Source organism: Panthera leo, chromosome B1, assembly GCF_018350215.1.
Source record: "Panthera leo isolate Ple1 chromosome B1, P.leo_Ple1_pat1.1, whole genome shotgun sequence".
NCBI lineage: Eukaryota > Metazoa > Chordata > Mammalia > Carnivora > Felidae > Panthera > Panthera leo.
This window is the reverse complement of record NC_056682.1, coordinates 203,041,552-203,059,656: the sequence shown is the minus strand read 5'-3', so window position 1 is coordinate 203,059,656 and position 18,105 is coordinate 203,041,552. Positions and strand designations below refer to the sequence as shown.

General features: G+C 41.1%; 1 protein-coding gene across 5 annotated transcripts in view; it reads right to left on the bottom strand.

Annotated features, from left to right (window-relative positions):
• Positions 1–18,105, bottom strand: part of TNIP2 (TNFAIP3 interacting protein 2) — a 34,257-nt gene that overhangs the window by 9,090 nt on the left and 7,062 nt on the right. The window contains exons 1-2 of one of the 5 annotated variants that reach the window (XM_042937059.1): positions 1,430–2,904; positions 1,259–1,341 (exon numbers count right to left, since the gene is read on the bottom strand). The exons of 2 other annotated variants lie outside the window; for them this stretch is intronic. Coding sequence is in view for 1 of the 3 variants with exons in the window: in XM_042937057.1 (XP_042792991.1) it covers positions 8,568–8,621 (54 nt within the window). In the remaining 2 variants the exon portion in view is untranslated. Of the gene's footprint in view, positions 1–1,258; positions 2,905–8,567; positions 9,498–18,105 lie in introns of those variants that run through there. 2 more of the 5 variants (XM_042937057.1, XM_042937058.1) reach the window with 2 other exon arrangements.

The window sequence follows — 18,105 nt, the reverse complement described above, 5'->3', positions numbered from 1 at the left end:
ACAGTGGCTCAAACTTGTATATGGAGTACACAGTGCCTATAGAGGTCTACCCTGAAATTTCAGTTATTCTGGGACGCCTGGGTGGTTGAGCATCTGACTTCAGCTCAGGTCATAATCTCGTGGTTTGTGAGTTCAAGCCCCACATCGGGGTCTCCATTCTCAGCGAGGAGCCTGCCATGGGTCCTCTGTCTCCCTCTCTCTCTGCCCCCTACCTTGCTCTCTCTCTCAAAAATAAACATTAAAAAAATTTTTTTTTTAATTTCAAAGTTATTCAAATCAGCATGACAGAGAAATAAATGTCTCTATCCTGCTCTGTATCTAATACTGAAGTTTATTCAGGGTAAATACATATCTATGCGTGATACAGAGATCAACGTATCTACGAATATATGTAATATGAATACAGACAGGAATCCTGTGAACATACCGATAAGGGCTAGTCCCCGGGGAGTCATGAATTTAACAAGTAACCACAGTGACAGCAAGAGCTGCTACTGCTCGCCACAGCCTTGGTGCCAACTGTGCAATCTCCGTACATCCTACAAGACAGCTTCTCCCATCTTTCCCGTTCTACAGATGGGTAAACCGAGGCTCACAGGGTTGGCAGCCACTGGAGTGACCAGGTGAAGAAGCCACTGCAGCCTTGGTGCCTCCATGCAGTACAGCCTCCCTGCGTCCTCTTGGGGCCGGAACACCTCAGGCAAGACCTGCGTTCCCAGGGTCCTTCCTCACTGGTCAGTGGGAGACAGCGTGGACACGTGCATGTCTATAGACAGCACGGCAGCATGTCCTCCAGCTCAGGGGGCTCTGGCTCCACACTCCAGCCCCAGGCTCCGGGCCCAGCCCCATGTAGATGCCAGTAAATGTCTGGGAACAAGACTGGACAACACAAGGATCAGGACCTGGGCCCTGTTCTCAACCCGCCACAAAACAGCCATGTAACAACCAGACCCAGGGCCAACTACAGTTAGTTCTGAAGGATGCACCAGCCTTATTACTGCCTTAAAAACCAGCTTTCAAACATCAGTTTAGAAATAACCTAGCTCGGGGCGCCTGGGTGGCTCAGTCAGTTGAGCGTCCAACTTCGGCTCAGGTGGTGATCCTGGTCCATGAGTTCAAGCCCCACGTCGGACTCTGTGCTGATGGGCACTCCTGGAACCTGCTTTTGGATTCTGTATCTCCCTCTCTCTCCGCCCTTCCCCCACTTACTCTCTGTCTCTCAAAAATAATTACAAAATATATACTAAAAAGACATTACCTAGCTCACATGGAGGCTTGTGGGTGACAACAGTACCCTACTCGGGGCTGGCATCTTCCCTCACAGCTGGGAACCTTCCAGAGCTAGAGAAACAAAAGCAAAACCACTGGGCAGAGGGGGGGTGCAAAACATGTCGGGAACCCCCCAAAGAGTGGCCTGACGTGTCCTCACATGCTGGAGGGACCCCAGGACTTCGGCACATGTCACTCGTTCTGAAATTGGAGAGAGACGTCCTGGCTGATCCGACCAAGTGCCTTTGTTGAATCTATGACTGTTCTCATGGACCACTGTTGTCAGAAAGCCAGGCATGTCACAGAAGCCCAGCTTCACACACACATGATGCACATGAGTCAGCAAGTGGGCTGATGTCCCCCAAGAGAGCCTTTTGCTGGGACCCACAGTTCCACGGCTCCATACTCAGGACACAAAAGTGTGAAGAATTCCATAGTCTTGTGAGTTAACCTTAAGAGGCATGGCCTCCTGGCCCTCGTCCCTGTATTCGTCTGCCCAGGCTCCCCTAACAAAGTCCACAAACTAGACAACCTAGAACAGAAATTCACTCTCTCACAATCCTGGATGCTCAAAGTCCAAAATCCAGGTATCAGCAGGGCCATGCTCCTTCCAGGGCAAGAAGAATCCTTCCTTGTCTCTTCCAGCTTCTGGTGGCTGCCAGTGGTTCTGGGCTTGTAGATGCATCACTCCAATCTCTGCCTCCATCTACACATGGCCGACTTACACGGACAACCAATCACCAATCCACCGGAATCCAGTTTGCCATCCTTTTTCATTTATGACATCTTGCAAAGACCCTTTTTCCAAAGAAGGCCCCATTCACAGGTTCCAGATAGAAATGAATTGGGGAGGGGACACTGTCCAACCCAGTACAGTCTCTGCCTCCCTCTCTTTCCCGAGCATCCCTCAGTGAGAGCAAGGGCAAACAGGAATTTCAGGAAGGGCCAGTTAACTGAGGCTTTACCACAAGTGTCAAGCATGTATCCTGAGAAGCAGTGATAAGAGAGCAACAGGGTTCTTCCCCTCTGGAAGAGTGTAGTGGGGGAGCAAGGCAAAAAGATAAGGACAAAACCTAACGTCACCTGCAGGGTTCTGAGAAGATGGTGAAGCAGGAAGCACCGGGAACCTACCTCCCCACCAAAAAATGGCTGTGCTGGCAGGACCCATCGACTGTAACTGTTTTGGAAACCTGGAGTCTATTGAAGGATTCCAACTTCTGGAGGAAGACTTGGGCAGTCAACTGAGGTTAATTTCAACCAATTTCAGCTCTTAGCCCATCCCCTACACCCAGCCACCTGCAAGTGTTTCTGGAGCGGCTTGCAGTAGTCTTGCAGGAGCCAGGGTAGGCAAAAACACCCTGTCCTGTAAACATTGGAAATGTGTGCTCCGATAGCTTGCTCCTTCCTATCAGAGAGGTGCAAACACAGAAAGGCAGCCATGGTTGCTGCACCTCCCCCACTGTTGCAAAGACCCTCCCCTCCATCTGAAGTGACTTGAGAGAGATTTAAAGGGATACAGCTCTCCCCCCACTCTGCATTTTCCTGTCCCCCCCCCCCCGCCCCCGCTTAGGGAACCAGACACCAAAGACAAGGACTTTCATGGCTGCCTATTTACATACATACATAAAAATACATACACACATGCACAAACACAAAATAAAGACACTTTCAAAGGCAACTACATATAAAGAGAAAATTAGAAAATGCCTACGTTAAAATTTTTTTTGATGTTTATTTTTGGGAGAGACAGCGAGTGAGGGAGGGCTGGGGAGATTGGGAGACACAGAATCCAAAGCAGACTCCAGGCTCCCAGCTGTCAGCACATAGCCAATGCAGGGCTCGAACCTACAAACCGTGAGAGCATGACCTGAGCCAAAGTCGGACACTCAATCGACTGAGCCACCCAGGCACCCTGAAAGTGCCCACATTCGACCAGGGAACAGCACAGGCTCAGAAGAGACCCGAGCAAACCTGAAGTTACCCCTCAGGCTGATCCCTGGCACAGAGACAACCTACAAGAATCAAAGAAAAAAAAAAAAAACACAAAACCTTGAGGAAGAGGGAGAATCTAATTTCCAGGCATAAAACATTATTAGATCCAAATGCCCAGTTCTTAACAAAATACAAGGCATAGAAAAACATCACAAGGCATACAAAGAAAATATGGCCCATCTGAAAAAAAATAAATCAACAGACATCCCTTTTAAAGATCTGATGGCAGATCTTCTAAACAAAGACTTTAAAACAACCATCTTAAAAATGTCAGAGAAAGAAAAGATACGGAAAAAGTCAAGAAAGCACTGTATGAACAAAATGGAAATATGATTAGATTTTAAAAACCTTAAGAAACCAAAATGAAATTCTGAAGCTGAAAAGTACAATAACTGAAATGAAAAACTCGCTAGAGAGTTTCAAAGGCATATTTGAACAGGCAGATGTATCAGCAAAGCTGAAGATAAGACAATGGAAATTACCAAGGCTGACAGAAAGAAAGAAAAAAAGATTGAAGTGAATAGCCTATGGGACCTGTGAGACACCATCAAGCAGACCAGCACATACACTGTGGGCGTCTTGAAAGGAGGAGAGAGAGAAAGAGACAGAAAGAATATTTGAAGAAATAATGCCTGAAAACTTCCAAATCTGATGAAAGACATGAATATAAACATCCATGTAGCTCAGTAAACTCAAAGTATGATGAACTCAAAAAGACTTACACCAAAACACATTATAATCAGACTTCTGAAGCCAAAGATAAAGAATCTTGAAAGCCACAAGAGAGAGGCAACTCATCACATACTCAGTAAGATAATCATTAGATTATTCATCAGTCACTTTGAAGACCAAAAAGCAGTGAGCCTATATATTCAAATGCTAAAAGGGAAAAACTATTGGGGGCACCTGGGTGGCTCAGTCAGTTAAGTGTCCAACTTGGCTCAGGTCATGATCTCACAGTTCAGCTGTGACAGCTCAGAGCCTGGAGCCTCCTTCCAATTCTGTGTCTCTCTCTGTCTCTCTGTCTCTCTCTCTCTTTCTCTGTCCCTCTCCCGCTCATGCTCTCTCTCAAAAATAAACATTAAAAATTTTTTTTTTCTAAATAGCTATATAAAATAAAGTTCCCTTTTTAAAAAAAAGAAAAACCGTCAACCAAGAATCCTATACCCAGCAAAACCGCACTTAAAAACGAGTGAGGGTTATGGGGCGCCTGGGTGGCTTGGTCGGTTAAGCGTCCGACTTCGGCTCAGGTCATGATCTCACGGTCCGTGAGTTCGAGCCCCGCGTCGGGCTCTGTGCTGACAGCTCAGAGCCTGGAGCCTGTTTCAGATTCTGTGTCTCCCTCTCTCTCTGCTCCTCCCTTGTTCATGCTCTGTCTCTCTCTGTCTCAAAAATGAATAAATGTTAAAAAAAAAAAATTTAAAAAAAAATAACGAGTGAGGGTTAAACTACAACATTCCCAGATAAACAAAAGCTGAGGGCATTCGTTACTAGACTTGCCCAGCAAAATGCTCAAGGGAGTCCTTTAGGGTGAAATTAAAGGACGCTAGACAGTAACTCAAACCTGTATGAAAAAATAAAAATGTAAATACATAGGCAACTACAAAATCTAGTATTATTGCAGTAATAGTTTGTAATTCCACTTTTCTACACAATTTAAGAGACTAATGTCCTTTTTAAAAGTTACTAGTCTAGGGGTGCCTGGGTGGCTCAGTCGTTTGGGCGTCCGACTTCGGCTCAGGTCGTGATCTCGCAGTCTGTGAGTTCAAGCCCCGCGTCCGGCTCTGTGCTGACAGCTCAGAGCCTGGAGTCTGTTTCAGATTCTGTGTCTCCCTCTCTCTCTGACCTTCCCCCATTCATGCTCTGTCTCTGTCTCAAAAATGAATAAACATTAAAAAAATTTTTTTAAATAAATAAAAGTTACTAGTCTAAAAGTATTATTGTAACTTTAGTTTACAACTCCACACGTTTTCTACATAATTTAAGAAACTAATGAATTTATTTAAAAAAAAATTTTTTTTTATTAACGTTTTTTACTTATTTTTGAGACAGAGAGAGACAGAGCATGAACAGGGGAGGGTCAGCGAGAGGGAGACACAGAATCTGAAACAGGCTCCAGGCTCTGAGCTGTCAGCACAGAGCCCAACACGGGGCTCGAACTCACGGACCGCGAGATCATGACCGGAGCCGAAGTCGGCCGCTTAACCGACGGAGCCACCCAGGCGCCCCAAGAAACTAATGAATTTAAAAGAGTAGTTTATGTTTGGGGGCACATGATGTATAAGGATGTAATTTTGTGGGGCGCCTGGGTGGCTCAGTTAAGCATCCAACTTCAGCTCAGGTCATGATCTCGCGGCTTGTGAGTTTGAGTCCCACGTCGGGCTCTGTGCTGACAACTCAGAGCCTGGAGCCTACTTCTGATTCTGTATCCCTCTCTCTCTGCTCCTCCCCTGTTCACTCTCTCTCTCGCAAAAGTGAATAAACATTAAAAAAAAATTTTTTTTTAAAAGATGTAATTTTGTGACATCAGCAACTGAAAGGGGTGGGGACAGAACCATAAAGGAGCAGAATTTGTATTACTGAAGTTAACATTCAACTTAAAGTAGTATGACTTTAGAATGTTAAACATAATTCCCATGGTAACCACACACACACACACTCACACAAAAGCTGTAGAATATACACAAGAGAAAATGGGAAAGGAGTTTAAATGTTTCACTACAAAAATTTGAATTAAAAAAATATTGAATAAAAAAAATTTCACTACAAAAATTTGAATAAACAAAATACAGTAATGCAGAAAATGAGGGAAAAATGCTTTAAGCCATCTAGAAAACAAGTAGCAAAATAACAGAAGTAGTTCATCCTTATCAGTAATTAGCTTAAATATTAATGGATAAAACACAAGATCCAACTATTAGTTTTCTACAAAAGACTCACTTGAGATCCAAAGACATAAATAGATTGAAAATAAAAAGGATGGAAAAACATATTCATGGAAATAGTAACCAAAGGAGAAGTAGGGGTGCCTATACCAGTATCAAACAAAATACTTTAATGTTTGTTTATTTGTGAGAGACAGAGCATGAGCAGGGGAGGGGCAGAGAGACAGGGAGACACAGAATCTGAAGCAGGCTTCAGGCTCTGTGCTATCAGCACAGAGCCTGACGCGGGGCTCGAACTCATGAACTGTGAGATCATGACCTGAGCCGAAGTCAGCACTTAACCAACGGAGCTACCCAGGCGCCCATCAGACAAAATACTTTAATTCAAAAAAGGTTACAAAAGACAAGGAAAAACATTATACATTAACAAAAGGTTTAATATAGCAAGAAGATAGAACAATTATAAGCATTTGTGCATCTAACAACAGGCTATATGAAGCAAAAACTGACAGAACTGAAGACAGAAATAGTTCTACAATAGTAGAGACATCAATATTTGACTCTCAGTAGTGGTTAAACAACCAGACTAAAGATAAGTAAGAAAAAGGCCTTAAACCACAGTAACAGATGTGTAAACGCCCACCCAGCAACAACTGCATACAACTGATTTTTGACATTTTCCAGGATATGTTAGACCACATATTAAGTCTCAGTAGATTTTTTTAAGTTTATTTATTTCAGGGGAGAGAGAGAGCGCGCGACAGAGAGTGTGAGCGGGGGAGGGGCAGAGAGCAAGGAAGACAGAGAATCCTAAGCAGGCTCATACCGTCACATGGAGCCTGATGCGGGGCTCGAACCCACAAAGTGTGAGATCATGATCTGAGCCAAAATCAAGAGTCAGACACTTAACAGACTGAGCCACCCAGGCACCCCAAGTCTCAGTAGATTTTAAAATACAGATATCATATGAAGTGTCTTCTCCAACCATTAAAGGATGAAATTAGAAATCAACAACAGAAGTAAATCTGGAAAATACACCAAACTGTGGAAATTAAGCAACACATTCTTAAACCAATTAATCAAAGAAGAAATCACAAGAAAATTAGAAAATACTTAAGAGAAAATTAACATGAAAACAAAATACACCAAAACTTACGGGATCCAGTGAAAGCAGTGTTAAAGGGAAAATCTTAACAAGCTATAAACTTACAAAACAAGCTATAAACATTTGCCTTTACAAACAAGAAAGATTTCCTGTCAACAACCTTTAATTTTATAACTTAAGAAACTAGAAAAACAAGAACAAACTATAACCAAAGCTAGCAGAAGGACAAAAACCATAAAGACAGAATAGATAAAAATGAAATACAGAACAGAAAAGAACAGAGAAAAATCAATAAAGCCAGTACTTGATTTTTTTTTAAAGGTCAACAAAATTGACAAACCTCTTGCTAGGCAGACTAAGGAAAAAAGAAGACAAATTAACAAAATCAGAAATGAAAAGTGGAGACGTTACCATTGTAACAGAGTAGTATCAACAACTGTCACTGACAAACTGGATAACCTAGATGAAAGGAACAAATTCCTAGAAACACAAAACTTACCAAGGCTAAATCATGGAGAAATAGAAAAACTGAATAGACTTCTAAGTAGTAAGGAGATTGAATCAATAATAAAAAAATCTCCCCGGGGCAACTGTGTGGCTCAGTTGGTTAAGGGTCGAGACTTTGGCTCAGGTCATGCTCTCATGGTTGGCGAGTTCAAGCCCTGCATTGGGCTCTTTGCTGTCAGCTTGGAGCCTGCTTTGGATCCTCTGTATCCCTCTCTCTCTGACCCTCCCCAACTTGTTCTCTCCCTCTCTTCCTCTCAAAAATAAATAAACATTTAAAAAAAAAAAAAACCTCCCAACAAAGAAAAGCCCTGGAACTGATAGCTTCACAGGTGAATTCCACCAAACATTTAAAGAATACCAATTCTTCTTAAGTTTTTTCAAAAAAATGAGGGCATACTTCCCAATTCGTCCTATGAGGCCAGCATTATCCAGATACCAAAGCCAGACAGAGACACTACAGGAACACTAGAGACCAATATCCCTTGTGAACAATGAACAAATGCAAAAATCCTCAACAAAACACTAGCAAACTGAAGTAGGCAGCAAACTAAAAGCATTATACACCACAAGTGGAATATTTTTACTGGAATGTAAAGATGGTTAAACATACAAATACTGGTGAATGGATGTTAACTAGTTTTATTGTAGTGATCACTTCTCAGTATATACAAATATCAAATCATTATGCTGTACACATGAAACTAACAATGTTATATGTCAATTATATCTAAAGGGGAAAAAACGCAGTTGACGCTATAACACCAGTGTATTGGTATTAGTCATTGTATTGGAAACTTAAGTTGGCTTACCTCTATACTTAACTCTGAGTTCGGTATTTTCCCACTACACATTCCTCCATCCATTTCACAACTTGCTTCAGGAAGTGATTATTTATACATCAGGGTAATTAACGCAGGAAACAAACCAAACTCTCCACAGTTAATTGTCCAGAAAAAAATGATAGAAGGGCAGAACCCATTTGGTAACCAAACTAACCTGCAGGACTAACCACAAACAGAAGGGGCAATCAGTGGGGATTATCACTAAGAACACTGAGTCCCTGCCCTTAGAGAGACAGCATAACAAACAATTCCACCTAGAAGCAGTGGTTTGAAAAGTGCCTGGGGTATATGGGAAGGATTTATTTACTAATCTGAGCACGCACCGGAAGGGCGAGCAGGGATCGTTAGGAGACTTGTCCAAGAAGAAAAGAGCTAGTGGCCACCATTTCTCTTCCCCTCCCTGCCAACCTAGATACCCAGACACCTGTGGGAGCCAGGATGAACACTTGCTACCCAGCTTGCTAACACTACGGCCATGCTCTTGCCCCCACATTCTCCTGTGGATCCACCCCATCTTAACTGCCTCGCTCAGCAAGAGTCCCTCCAAGGCATCTGATGTCTCATTGAGCAAGCAGCCCTGACAGTGGCCAACACTACTCCAAAGTGACTCCTGCCCTGGGAGAAGGGAAGATAACCACAGACACCAGGTCAACTGCAGCCCCTGAACAGTAGGCTGGGGCAGACATCTGATCTGACTGCTGGCCCTACCCACAAACAAAAACTTCATGCAGGGCAGCACAAAAAGAGAGCCCTGTGGTTCAGGGACACTGCAACCCTAACAGACTGGGAGCAGATATCTGGTCTGATGGCAGGTTGTCCCCATCAATAAAAGCCTCTCAGGGGACAACACAGGGAAAGAACCCTGAAGTTCAGGGGGGAAAAAAATCTCAACTTTCCAGAAATAATAAAGATTAGGGCAGAAATAAATGAAATAGAGACTAAAACCAATAAAACAGATCAATGAAACCAGAAGCTGGTTCTTTGAAAAGATCAACAAAATTGATACATCTTTAGCCAGCCTCCTCAAAAAGAGAGGAAAAGAGAGAATTTAAATAAAATCAGAAACAATAGGGGAGAAATAACTGACACCACAGAAATACAAAGGATTAAGTATTCTGAAAAATTATATGCCAACAAATTGGACAAACTTGAAGGAATGGATATATTCCTAAGAATATATAACATACCAAAGCAAAATCAAGAAGAAATAGAAAATTTGAACAGGCCAATTACTAGCAATGAAATTGAATCAGTAATCAAAAAACTCCCAACAAACTAAAGTCCAGGATCAGATGGCTTCATAGGTGAATTCTACCAAACATTTAAAGAAGAGTTAGTACCTATCCTTCTCAAACTGTTCCAAAAAATAGAAGAGGAAGGAAAGCTTCCAAATTCATTCTATGAGTCCAGCATTACCCAGATACCAAAACCAGATAAAGACACTACAAAATACAACTAGAGGCCAGGGGGCACCTGGGTGGCTCAGTGGGTTGAGCATCCGACCTTGGCTCAGGTCATGATCTCACGGTCCGTGGGTTCAAGCCCCACGTCAGGCTCTGTGCTGATAGCTCAGAGCCTGAAGCCTGCTTCGGATTCTGTGTCTCCCTCTCTCTGACCCTCCCCCATTCATGCTCTGTCTCTCTCTGTCTCAAAAATAAATAAACATTAAAAAAAAATTTTTTTTAAACTACAGGCCAGTATCTCTGATGAACATAGATGCAAAACTTAACAAAATATTACCAAAATGAATGCAACAATACATTAAAAAAATCTTTCACCATCATCAAATGGGATTTACTCCAGGGATCCAAGGGTGGTTCAATATTCTCAAATCAATCAACATGATACATCACATTAACAAAAGAAAGGATAAAAAACATAAGATCATATTGATAGATGCCGAAAAAGCATTTGACAAAATACAACATCCATTCATTAAAAACTCAACAAAGTAGGTGTAAAGAGAACACACCTCAACATAGTAAAGACCATATATGAAAAACCCACAGCTAACATCATATCAATGGGTGAAAAACAGAGTTTTTCCTCTGAGATCAGGAACAAAACAAAGATGCCCACTCTCACTACTTTTATTCAACACAGTACTGGAAGTCCTAGTAGTAACAATCAGGCAAGAAAAATAGAGAAAAAGCATCCAAATTAGTAAGGAAGAAAAAAAAGTGATCATTTATGTGCACATAATGTGAATCACATTTATGTGATTCCACAATTTGAAGTGCAAGCTTCAACCTCAATCATCTTTGCATTTCCCTAGCCTAGCGTGTAAAAGAATGCAATTAATTAACACCTTTATAAGGTAGTAAAGGCAGTCTCAGTCTGCTCCAATTTAACTTTACAGCCACTTCCTGTATTATTCTCTACACCCTTCACTCTAATTATACTGGATTAACACTGATCCAGAGCCTTGTACAACCCTGACACATACACATGCTTGTAAAATGAATGTAAATATAATCAATACTGGGAAAAATGGAAAAACAACCCATAGTGCCTGCTCATACACATTCCACTCCTATGCAGAAGATGCTCAATAAACACCTAACTGGCAATGGTAGATGACATTCACATCTTCTGAGTACCACCTGTGTGCAGATTATGCTATGCTCTTTATATATGTTAGATCATGTGCTCCTCATAACATAAAACAATGTACTATACACCCATTTTGTGTATTTTCCACAAAGGCTATTATTTCTATGGTATCTGTTTTCTCAACTAGTATATAAGTTTCATAACAATAGGAATCTGCCTTTCTTGATCCTTTCTGCATTCCCAGGGCCAGTCAAAACATCTGGCATACAGTAGGCATTCAACAACTGTCTAATGACTAATGAATAAATACATAAATTGTCCTATGAGCTAGGTATTGTTATTTTAGTTTTACTGATGAGAAAACCAGATCATTAAGTGACTTGCCCAAACTAACATAGCTAGGAAGCAGCAGAACAAGATTTAAAATGTACTGTTTTTCAGTGTTTAACACTTGCTTCTCATTGGTGCCCAATAATGAGAAAGAATTATAGCCCAGAGTACTTCTATAAATCCCTTGTGAACTCCCTACAAGGCAACTTTAGCAAGCTTCATCATTTTCTTAAAGACAGTGAAAAGGTGATGCTCATGACTAAGGTTACCCATGGCTTTTTGAAATAAGAGGTGCAGCATATCTATCTTCTGGACAGCAGTGTAGAAGGATCGGAGGCCAATGTGGACGAACTGGGCAATTATTAAGCATTTTAGTTATGTATTGATAGGCTCTGAATTATTTGTTTGCACTTTAGTTCTATTTTCTACATGTTGTAAATTGATCGTGTTCTTGACATACCTATCATTTATTCTCATTTATACTATACCTCAAGATAATTAGACAATTGTTGATAAATATCTAATAATAATGACCTGAGAATTAAGCCTTTTAGGTGGCAAGAAGCACAATGTACGTGTTTGATGTTTGTTTTCTATCTATGAGTCAACATCAATCCCTTAGAGTGAACAAAATGTTATTATTAAACCTTTCCAATCAGACAGTTTTTCACTGGATTTGTTACACAATTATACTACTGTGCTTAAGTTCACAAACATATTTCATTAAGAAAATAAGGAAAACAAAATTGATCAATGTAATAGACTATACTAACAGTGAAGGGGGGAGACACATACTCATATCAACTGAGGCAAAAACTACCTCCACGCAATAAAAGCCATATTTGAAACACCCACAGCAAGTATCATACTCAATAGTGAAAGACTGAAAGCTTTTCCTCTAAGATCAGGAACAAGTCAATAGTGCCCACTTTCACCACTACTATGCAAAATAGTACTAGACATTCTAGCCAGAACAAGTAGGAAAAAAAGAAAAAGAAAAGGCATCCAAATAGGAAGTAAAATGATGTTTGCATATGATATAATCTTATATGTAGAAAACTAAATATTACACACACATGCAAAATAACTTAGACTAAATGAATTCAGCAAATACCAGGAGACAAAGTCAACAAATAAAACACAGGAGTATTTCTACACACTAACAATGAAGAATCTGAAAGAGAAATTACCAAAGCAATCCCATTTACAACAACATCAAAAAGAATAAAAGACTTAGGAAGTCATTTACTCAAGGAGATGGAAGACTTGTACAGTGAAAACTACAAAACATTACTGAAATTAGGACAGGGGCGCCTGAGTGGCTCTGTCCGTTAAGTGGCCAACTTCAGCTCAGGTCATGATCCCACAGTTCGTGAGTTCGAGCCCCACGTCAGGCTCTGTGCTGACAGCTCAGTGCCTGGAGCCTGCTTCAGATTCTGTGTCTCCCTCTCTCTCTACCCCTCCCCACTCACACTCTGTCTCTCTCTCCAAAATAAACATAACAAAAAAAATTTTTTTAAAGAAAAGAAATTAGGACAGAAATAAATGGAAACACACCCCATGTTCACACACTGGAAGACTTAATAGTGTTAAAATGTCAATACTAATGTGAAAAGTATTAAGGGAAACCTCACTAAAATGGAATCAGGGCCCTCATGCCCTGCCACTTGTCAACTGCAGAACCAACAGGAAAAGATGTATCTTGCATCTGGACAGGAATGTTCTTAATTTTCTTAACATTTTCTTTTTGCTAGTTTACTTGAAGAATACAGCATGTAAGGACACCCGCTGACTCAGTCAGGAGAGCATGAAGCTCTCAATCTTGGGGTTGTAAATCCAAGCCCCATGTTAGGTATGGAGCCTCCTTAAAGATTTAAAGAAAAAGCATACAGCATATAATACATACAACACAAAGTAAGTGTTAATCAACTGTTTATGTCATTGGTAAGGCTTTCAGTCAACAGTAGGCTATCAGTAGTTAGGCTTTCTGGGGAGTCAGGAGTTATACTTGGATTTTCAACTGCACAGGAGGACGGCACCCATAACCCCCATATTGTTCAAGTGTCAACTGTATTTCACTATCCTAGCAGAAGGAAAAAAGGTTCTCTCCTCCACCAGCAACAGCCCAGCCCATGAAAGACTGTCACAACTCAACCAATGAGAAGTCACTACACCTCAAACTCCGTTTACTCCAATGGACTGTTTGTTTATGACAGCCCTCCCAGCTCCCCCTTTCCTCTATAAAAGAGCATTCTTCTCCTTTGTTCTCTGGACTTGCTTATGGTTTTGCTGTACCTTGCATGAATTGCAATTCTCTACTAACCCGAATATGGTTTTGCTAGTAAATAACTGAGTTTTATTCTTAAGGTTAACATTACCCAAAGTGATCTATAGATTCAATGCAATTGCTATCAAAATCCAGATGATTTTTGTTTTTGGAGAAATAGAAAAATTCATCGTAAAATTCATATAGAATGTCAAGGGACTCCAAATACTCAACACAATCTTAGAAGAAGAAAAAAGGAACAAAGCAGGACTCATACTATCCGAATTCAAAACTGACTACAAAGCTACAGTAACCAAGACAGTGTGGTACTGGCATAAAAACAGACATTTACACAAAGGAAACAGAATAGGGAGCCCAGAAATAAATCCTTGCATATATGGCCAAATGGTTGTTGACAAGGGTGCTAAGACTGGGAAAGGATAATTTTTTCAACAAATGGTACTGGGAAAACAGGACTTCCACATGCAGCATAAAATTGGACCCCTACCTCACACCATATACAAAAACTAATCCAAAATGGATCAGACTTAAGACCTAAAACTATAAAACTCTTGTAAGAAACATAGGCCAAAACTTCACAATATTGAATTTGGCAATGTTTTCTTAGATAGGACACCAGAGCACAGGAAACAAAAGAATTTCTCTGTAGCACGTGATGGTGTTTGATAGCATTCTACCCACAGAACTTTCAAAATTGGAGTCAGTCCTCTCAAACACTGCCACTCTTTGTCAACTAAGTTTATGCAACATTCTAAATCCTTGTTGTCATTTCAACAATCTTCATAGCATCTTCACCAGTAGATTCCATCTCAAGAAACCACTTTCTGTGCTCCCCCAAAGAAGCACCTCCTCATCTATTCAAGTTTTATCATGAGATCTTAACAATTGAGTCCCATCTTGAGGTTCCACTCTTGACTTTAGTTCTCTTGCCATTTCCACCACATTTGCAATGACTTCGTCCATTGAGTCTTGAACCCCTCAAAGTCTTCCATGAGCGCTGGAACCCACTTTTTCAAAACTCCTGTTAATATTGATATCATGACCTCTTCCATGAACGAGGAATATTCTTAATGGCATCTAGAATGATGAGTCATTTCCAGGTTTTCAATTTGCCCAGATCCATCAGAGGAATCACTATTTATGACATCTACAACCTTATGAAATTTATTTCTTAAATTAAGACTTCAAAGTCAAGATTATTCCTTGCACCATGGGCTGCAGAATGGATGGTCTGTTAGCAGGCATGAAAACATTAACCTTGCTATACATCACCAGAGCTCTTGGGTGACTGGGTACAATGTCAATGAACAGTATTACTTTGAGAGGAATCTTTTTTTCTGAACTGTAGGTCTGAACAGTCAGCTTAAGATATTTGGTAAACCATGTCGTAAACAGATATGCTGTCATCCAGGCTTTGTTGTTCCATCTGTAGAGCGCAGGCAGAGTAGATTCAGCACAGTTCTTCGGGGCCCTAGGATTTTCCCAACGGTAAATGAGCACTGGCTCCAACTTCAAGTCACCAGCTACATTAGCCCCTAACAAGGGAATCTGCTTGTCCCTTGAAACTTTGAAGTCAGGCACTGACTTCTCCTCTCTAGCGATGACAGTCCCAGTCTTCCCCCCAAATGAGGCTGTTTTCGTCTACACTGAGAATCCATTGTTTAGTGTGGCCTCCTTCATGAATTATCCTAGCTAGACCTTCCGGAGAACTTGCTGCAGCTTCTCCATCAGCACTTGCTGCCTCACTTGGCACTTTTGTGTTATGGAGACGGCGTCTTTCTTAAATCTCACGAACCAACCTCTGCAAGCTTCAGATTTTTCTTCTGCAGCTTCCTCTCCTCCCCCAGCCCTCACGGAATTGAAGAGAGTCAGGGCCTCGCTCGGGAAGAGGCTTTGGTTTAAGAGAGTATTGCAGCGGTTTTGATCCTCCTTCCAGACCACTGGAATTTTCTCCCTACCGGCAGTTAGGCCATTTCCCTTTCTTATCATTCATGTGCTCACTGGAGTAGCACTCATTTCCTTTAGGAACTTTTCCTTGGCATTTGCAACTTGGCTGTTTGGAACAAGAGGCCTACCTTTCGGCCTATCTTGGCTTTAGACATCCCTCCCTCACTCAGCTTCATCATGTTTAGCTTTTGATTTCAAGTGAGAGATGCGTGACCTTTCCTTTCACTTGAACCCTCAGAGGCCACTGTAGGGTTGGTTGTTAGTTGGCCTAATTTCAGTACTGCTGTATCTCAGGGAGTGGGGAGGCCTGAGGAGAGGGAGATAGATGGGGGAATGGATAGTCAGTGGTGCAATCAGAACACACACATGTATTAAGTTTGCTGTCTTATATGGGCATAGTTCCTGGTGCCCCCAAAAATTACAATAGTAACATCAAAGATCATTGATCACATATCACCATAACAACCATGATAACAATGAAAAACTTGAAATATTGTGAGAATTACCAAACTATGACACATAGACATGAAGTGAGCAAATGCTGTTGGAAACATGTGCCAAAAGAGTTACTTGGTGCAGGGTTGTCACAAACATTTTTTTTTTTTTAAGATTTTATTAAAAAACAAAAACTCTACACCCAACACAGGGCCTGATCCCACAACCCTGAGATCAAGAGGCACACACACCACCAACTGAGCCAGCCAGGCACCCCATCACAAACTTTCAATTTGTAAAAAACAGTATCTGAGAAGTTCAATAAAATGAGGTATGCCAATAGAGTATTCCTAAAACTCCGCAACAACCAAGTAACCAATTCAAAACTGGGCAAACGACTTGACATTTCCTCAAAGAAGATATACAAATGACCAATAAGCATGTGAAATGATGCTCAACATCACTAATCATTAGGAAATTGCAAATCAAAACTGTCATCATTTTGTATTAAATCACCACATACCCATTAGAATGGCTACTGTTAAAAAAAGAAAGAAAGAAAATAATATTAGTGAGGATGTAGAGAAATTGCAACTCTGTGCACTGTGGAAAACAGAATGTGGTACAGCACTGTGGAAAACAGTATGGTGGTTCTCAAAAAGTTTTTTGGTCTCAAAAAGGACCAAACTTTTTGTGTTCCTCAAAAAGTTACACAAAATTACCATATGATCCAGTAATTCCACTTCTGGGTACATACCCCAAAGAATCAAAAGCAGGGTCTCAAAGATAGATTTGTACACATGTATTCATAGAGGCAGTGTTATTCATAATAGCTGAAATATGGAAGCAACCAAAGTGTCTATCAACAGATGAATGGATAAGCAAAATGTGGTATATACATACAATGGAATATTTTTCGGCCTTAAAAAGAAGGAAATTCTGGCACATGATACAACATGAATAAACCTACAGGACATTATACTAAGTGAAATAAGCCCATCACAAAAGGACAAATACTGTATGATTCCATTTCTATGAGGTCCCTAATCAAATCATAAAGACAGAGAGTAGAATACTTCCCAAGGTTGGAGGTTAGGGGGCAGGAAGATGGGAAATTTTTTCTTAATGGCTAAAGAGTTTTAGTTTTACAAGATCAAAAAAGGTATGAAGATAGACGGATGGTTAAAAACAAAAACACAAACAACACACACACACACACACACACACACACACACACACACACACACACCTAATATAGTTTATTGTAAAGGATGTTTGCCGTTCCACTCAATAGAAAGCATGGCAGAACAGGGAAAGAAAAGCTGGAAGGGAGAGAAAGCTGGTATGTCAGGACTAGGCAGGGTCCACCTAGTACCCTGGGTGGTGATAAGATGGGGTTGAGCAGTTATGGGCCACATAGTGAATTAGCACCATTATCCCAGAAAGTCTTAACTAGAGGAGCTTGTAAAGTTACCTGTACAGGCCTTGTGTTACAAATGAGATACGTTCTTGAGTCTTACTGTGGCGGCAAAAAGAACCACAATTCCCAAGAATGGTCTGGCCCTATCACATGCTAAGCTACAGCTCAGTCACCTGGCAGTCCCTACACAGCTGAGGATACAGCCTCAGCATCCTCTCTGGGAACTCCTGGTCTCCCAACCCAGGCTCCCTGCTCCTAACAGGCTGGCTGACATGGCCACTGACGAGACCAACCTATTGATCAAGTCTTCTCATTGTTTTCACTCTGCACAATGGGAAATCTCTCTATTCCTCCACAGGTTCTGTGACAGACCCAGACAGATACAGGAGTAAGCAACAAACATGTAATCACATAAGATACCAGATTGTTAAAATGCTCCTTAAATAGTTAAAAATCCTAAAACAAAACCTACATGTTGGGGTAAAGGACCATACAGATGTAGGACTTTAGATCTGGTTGTGTCTGGGACCTGC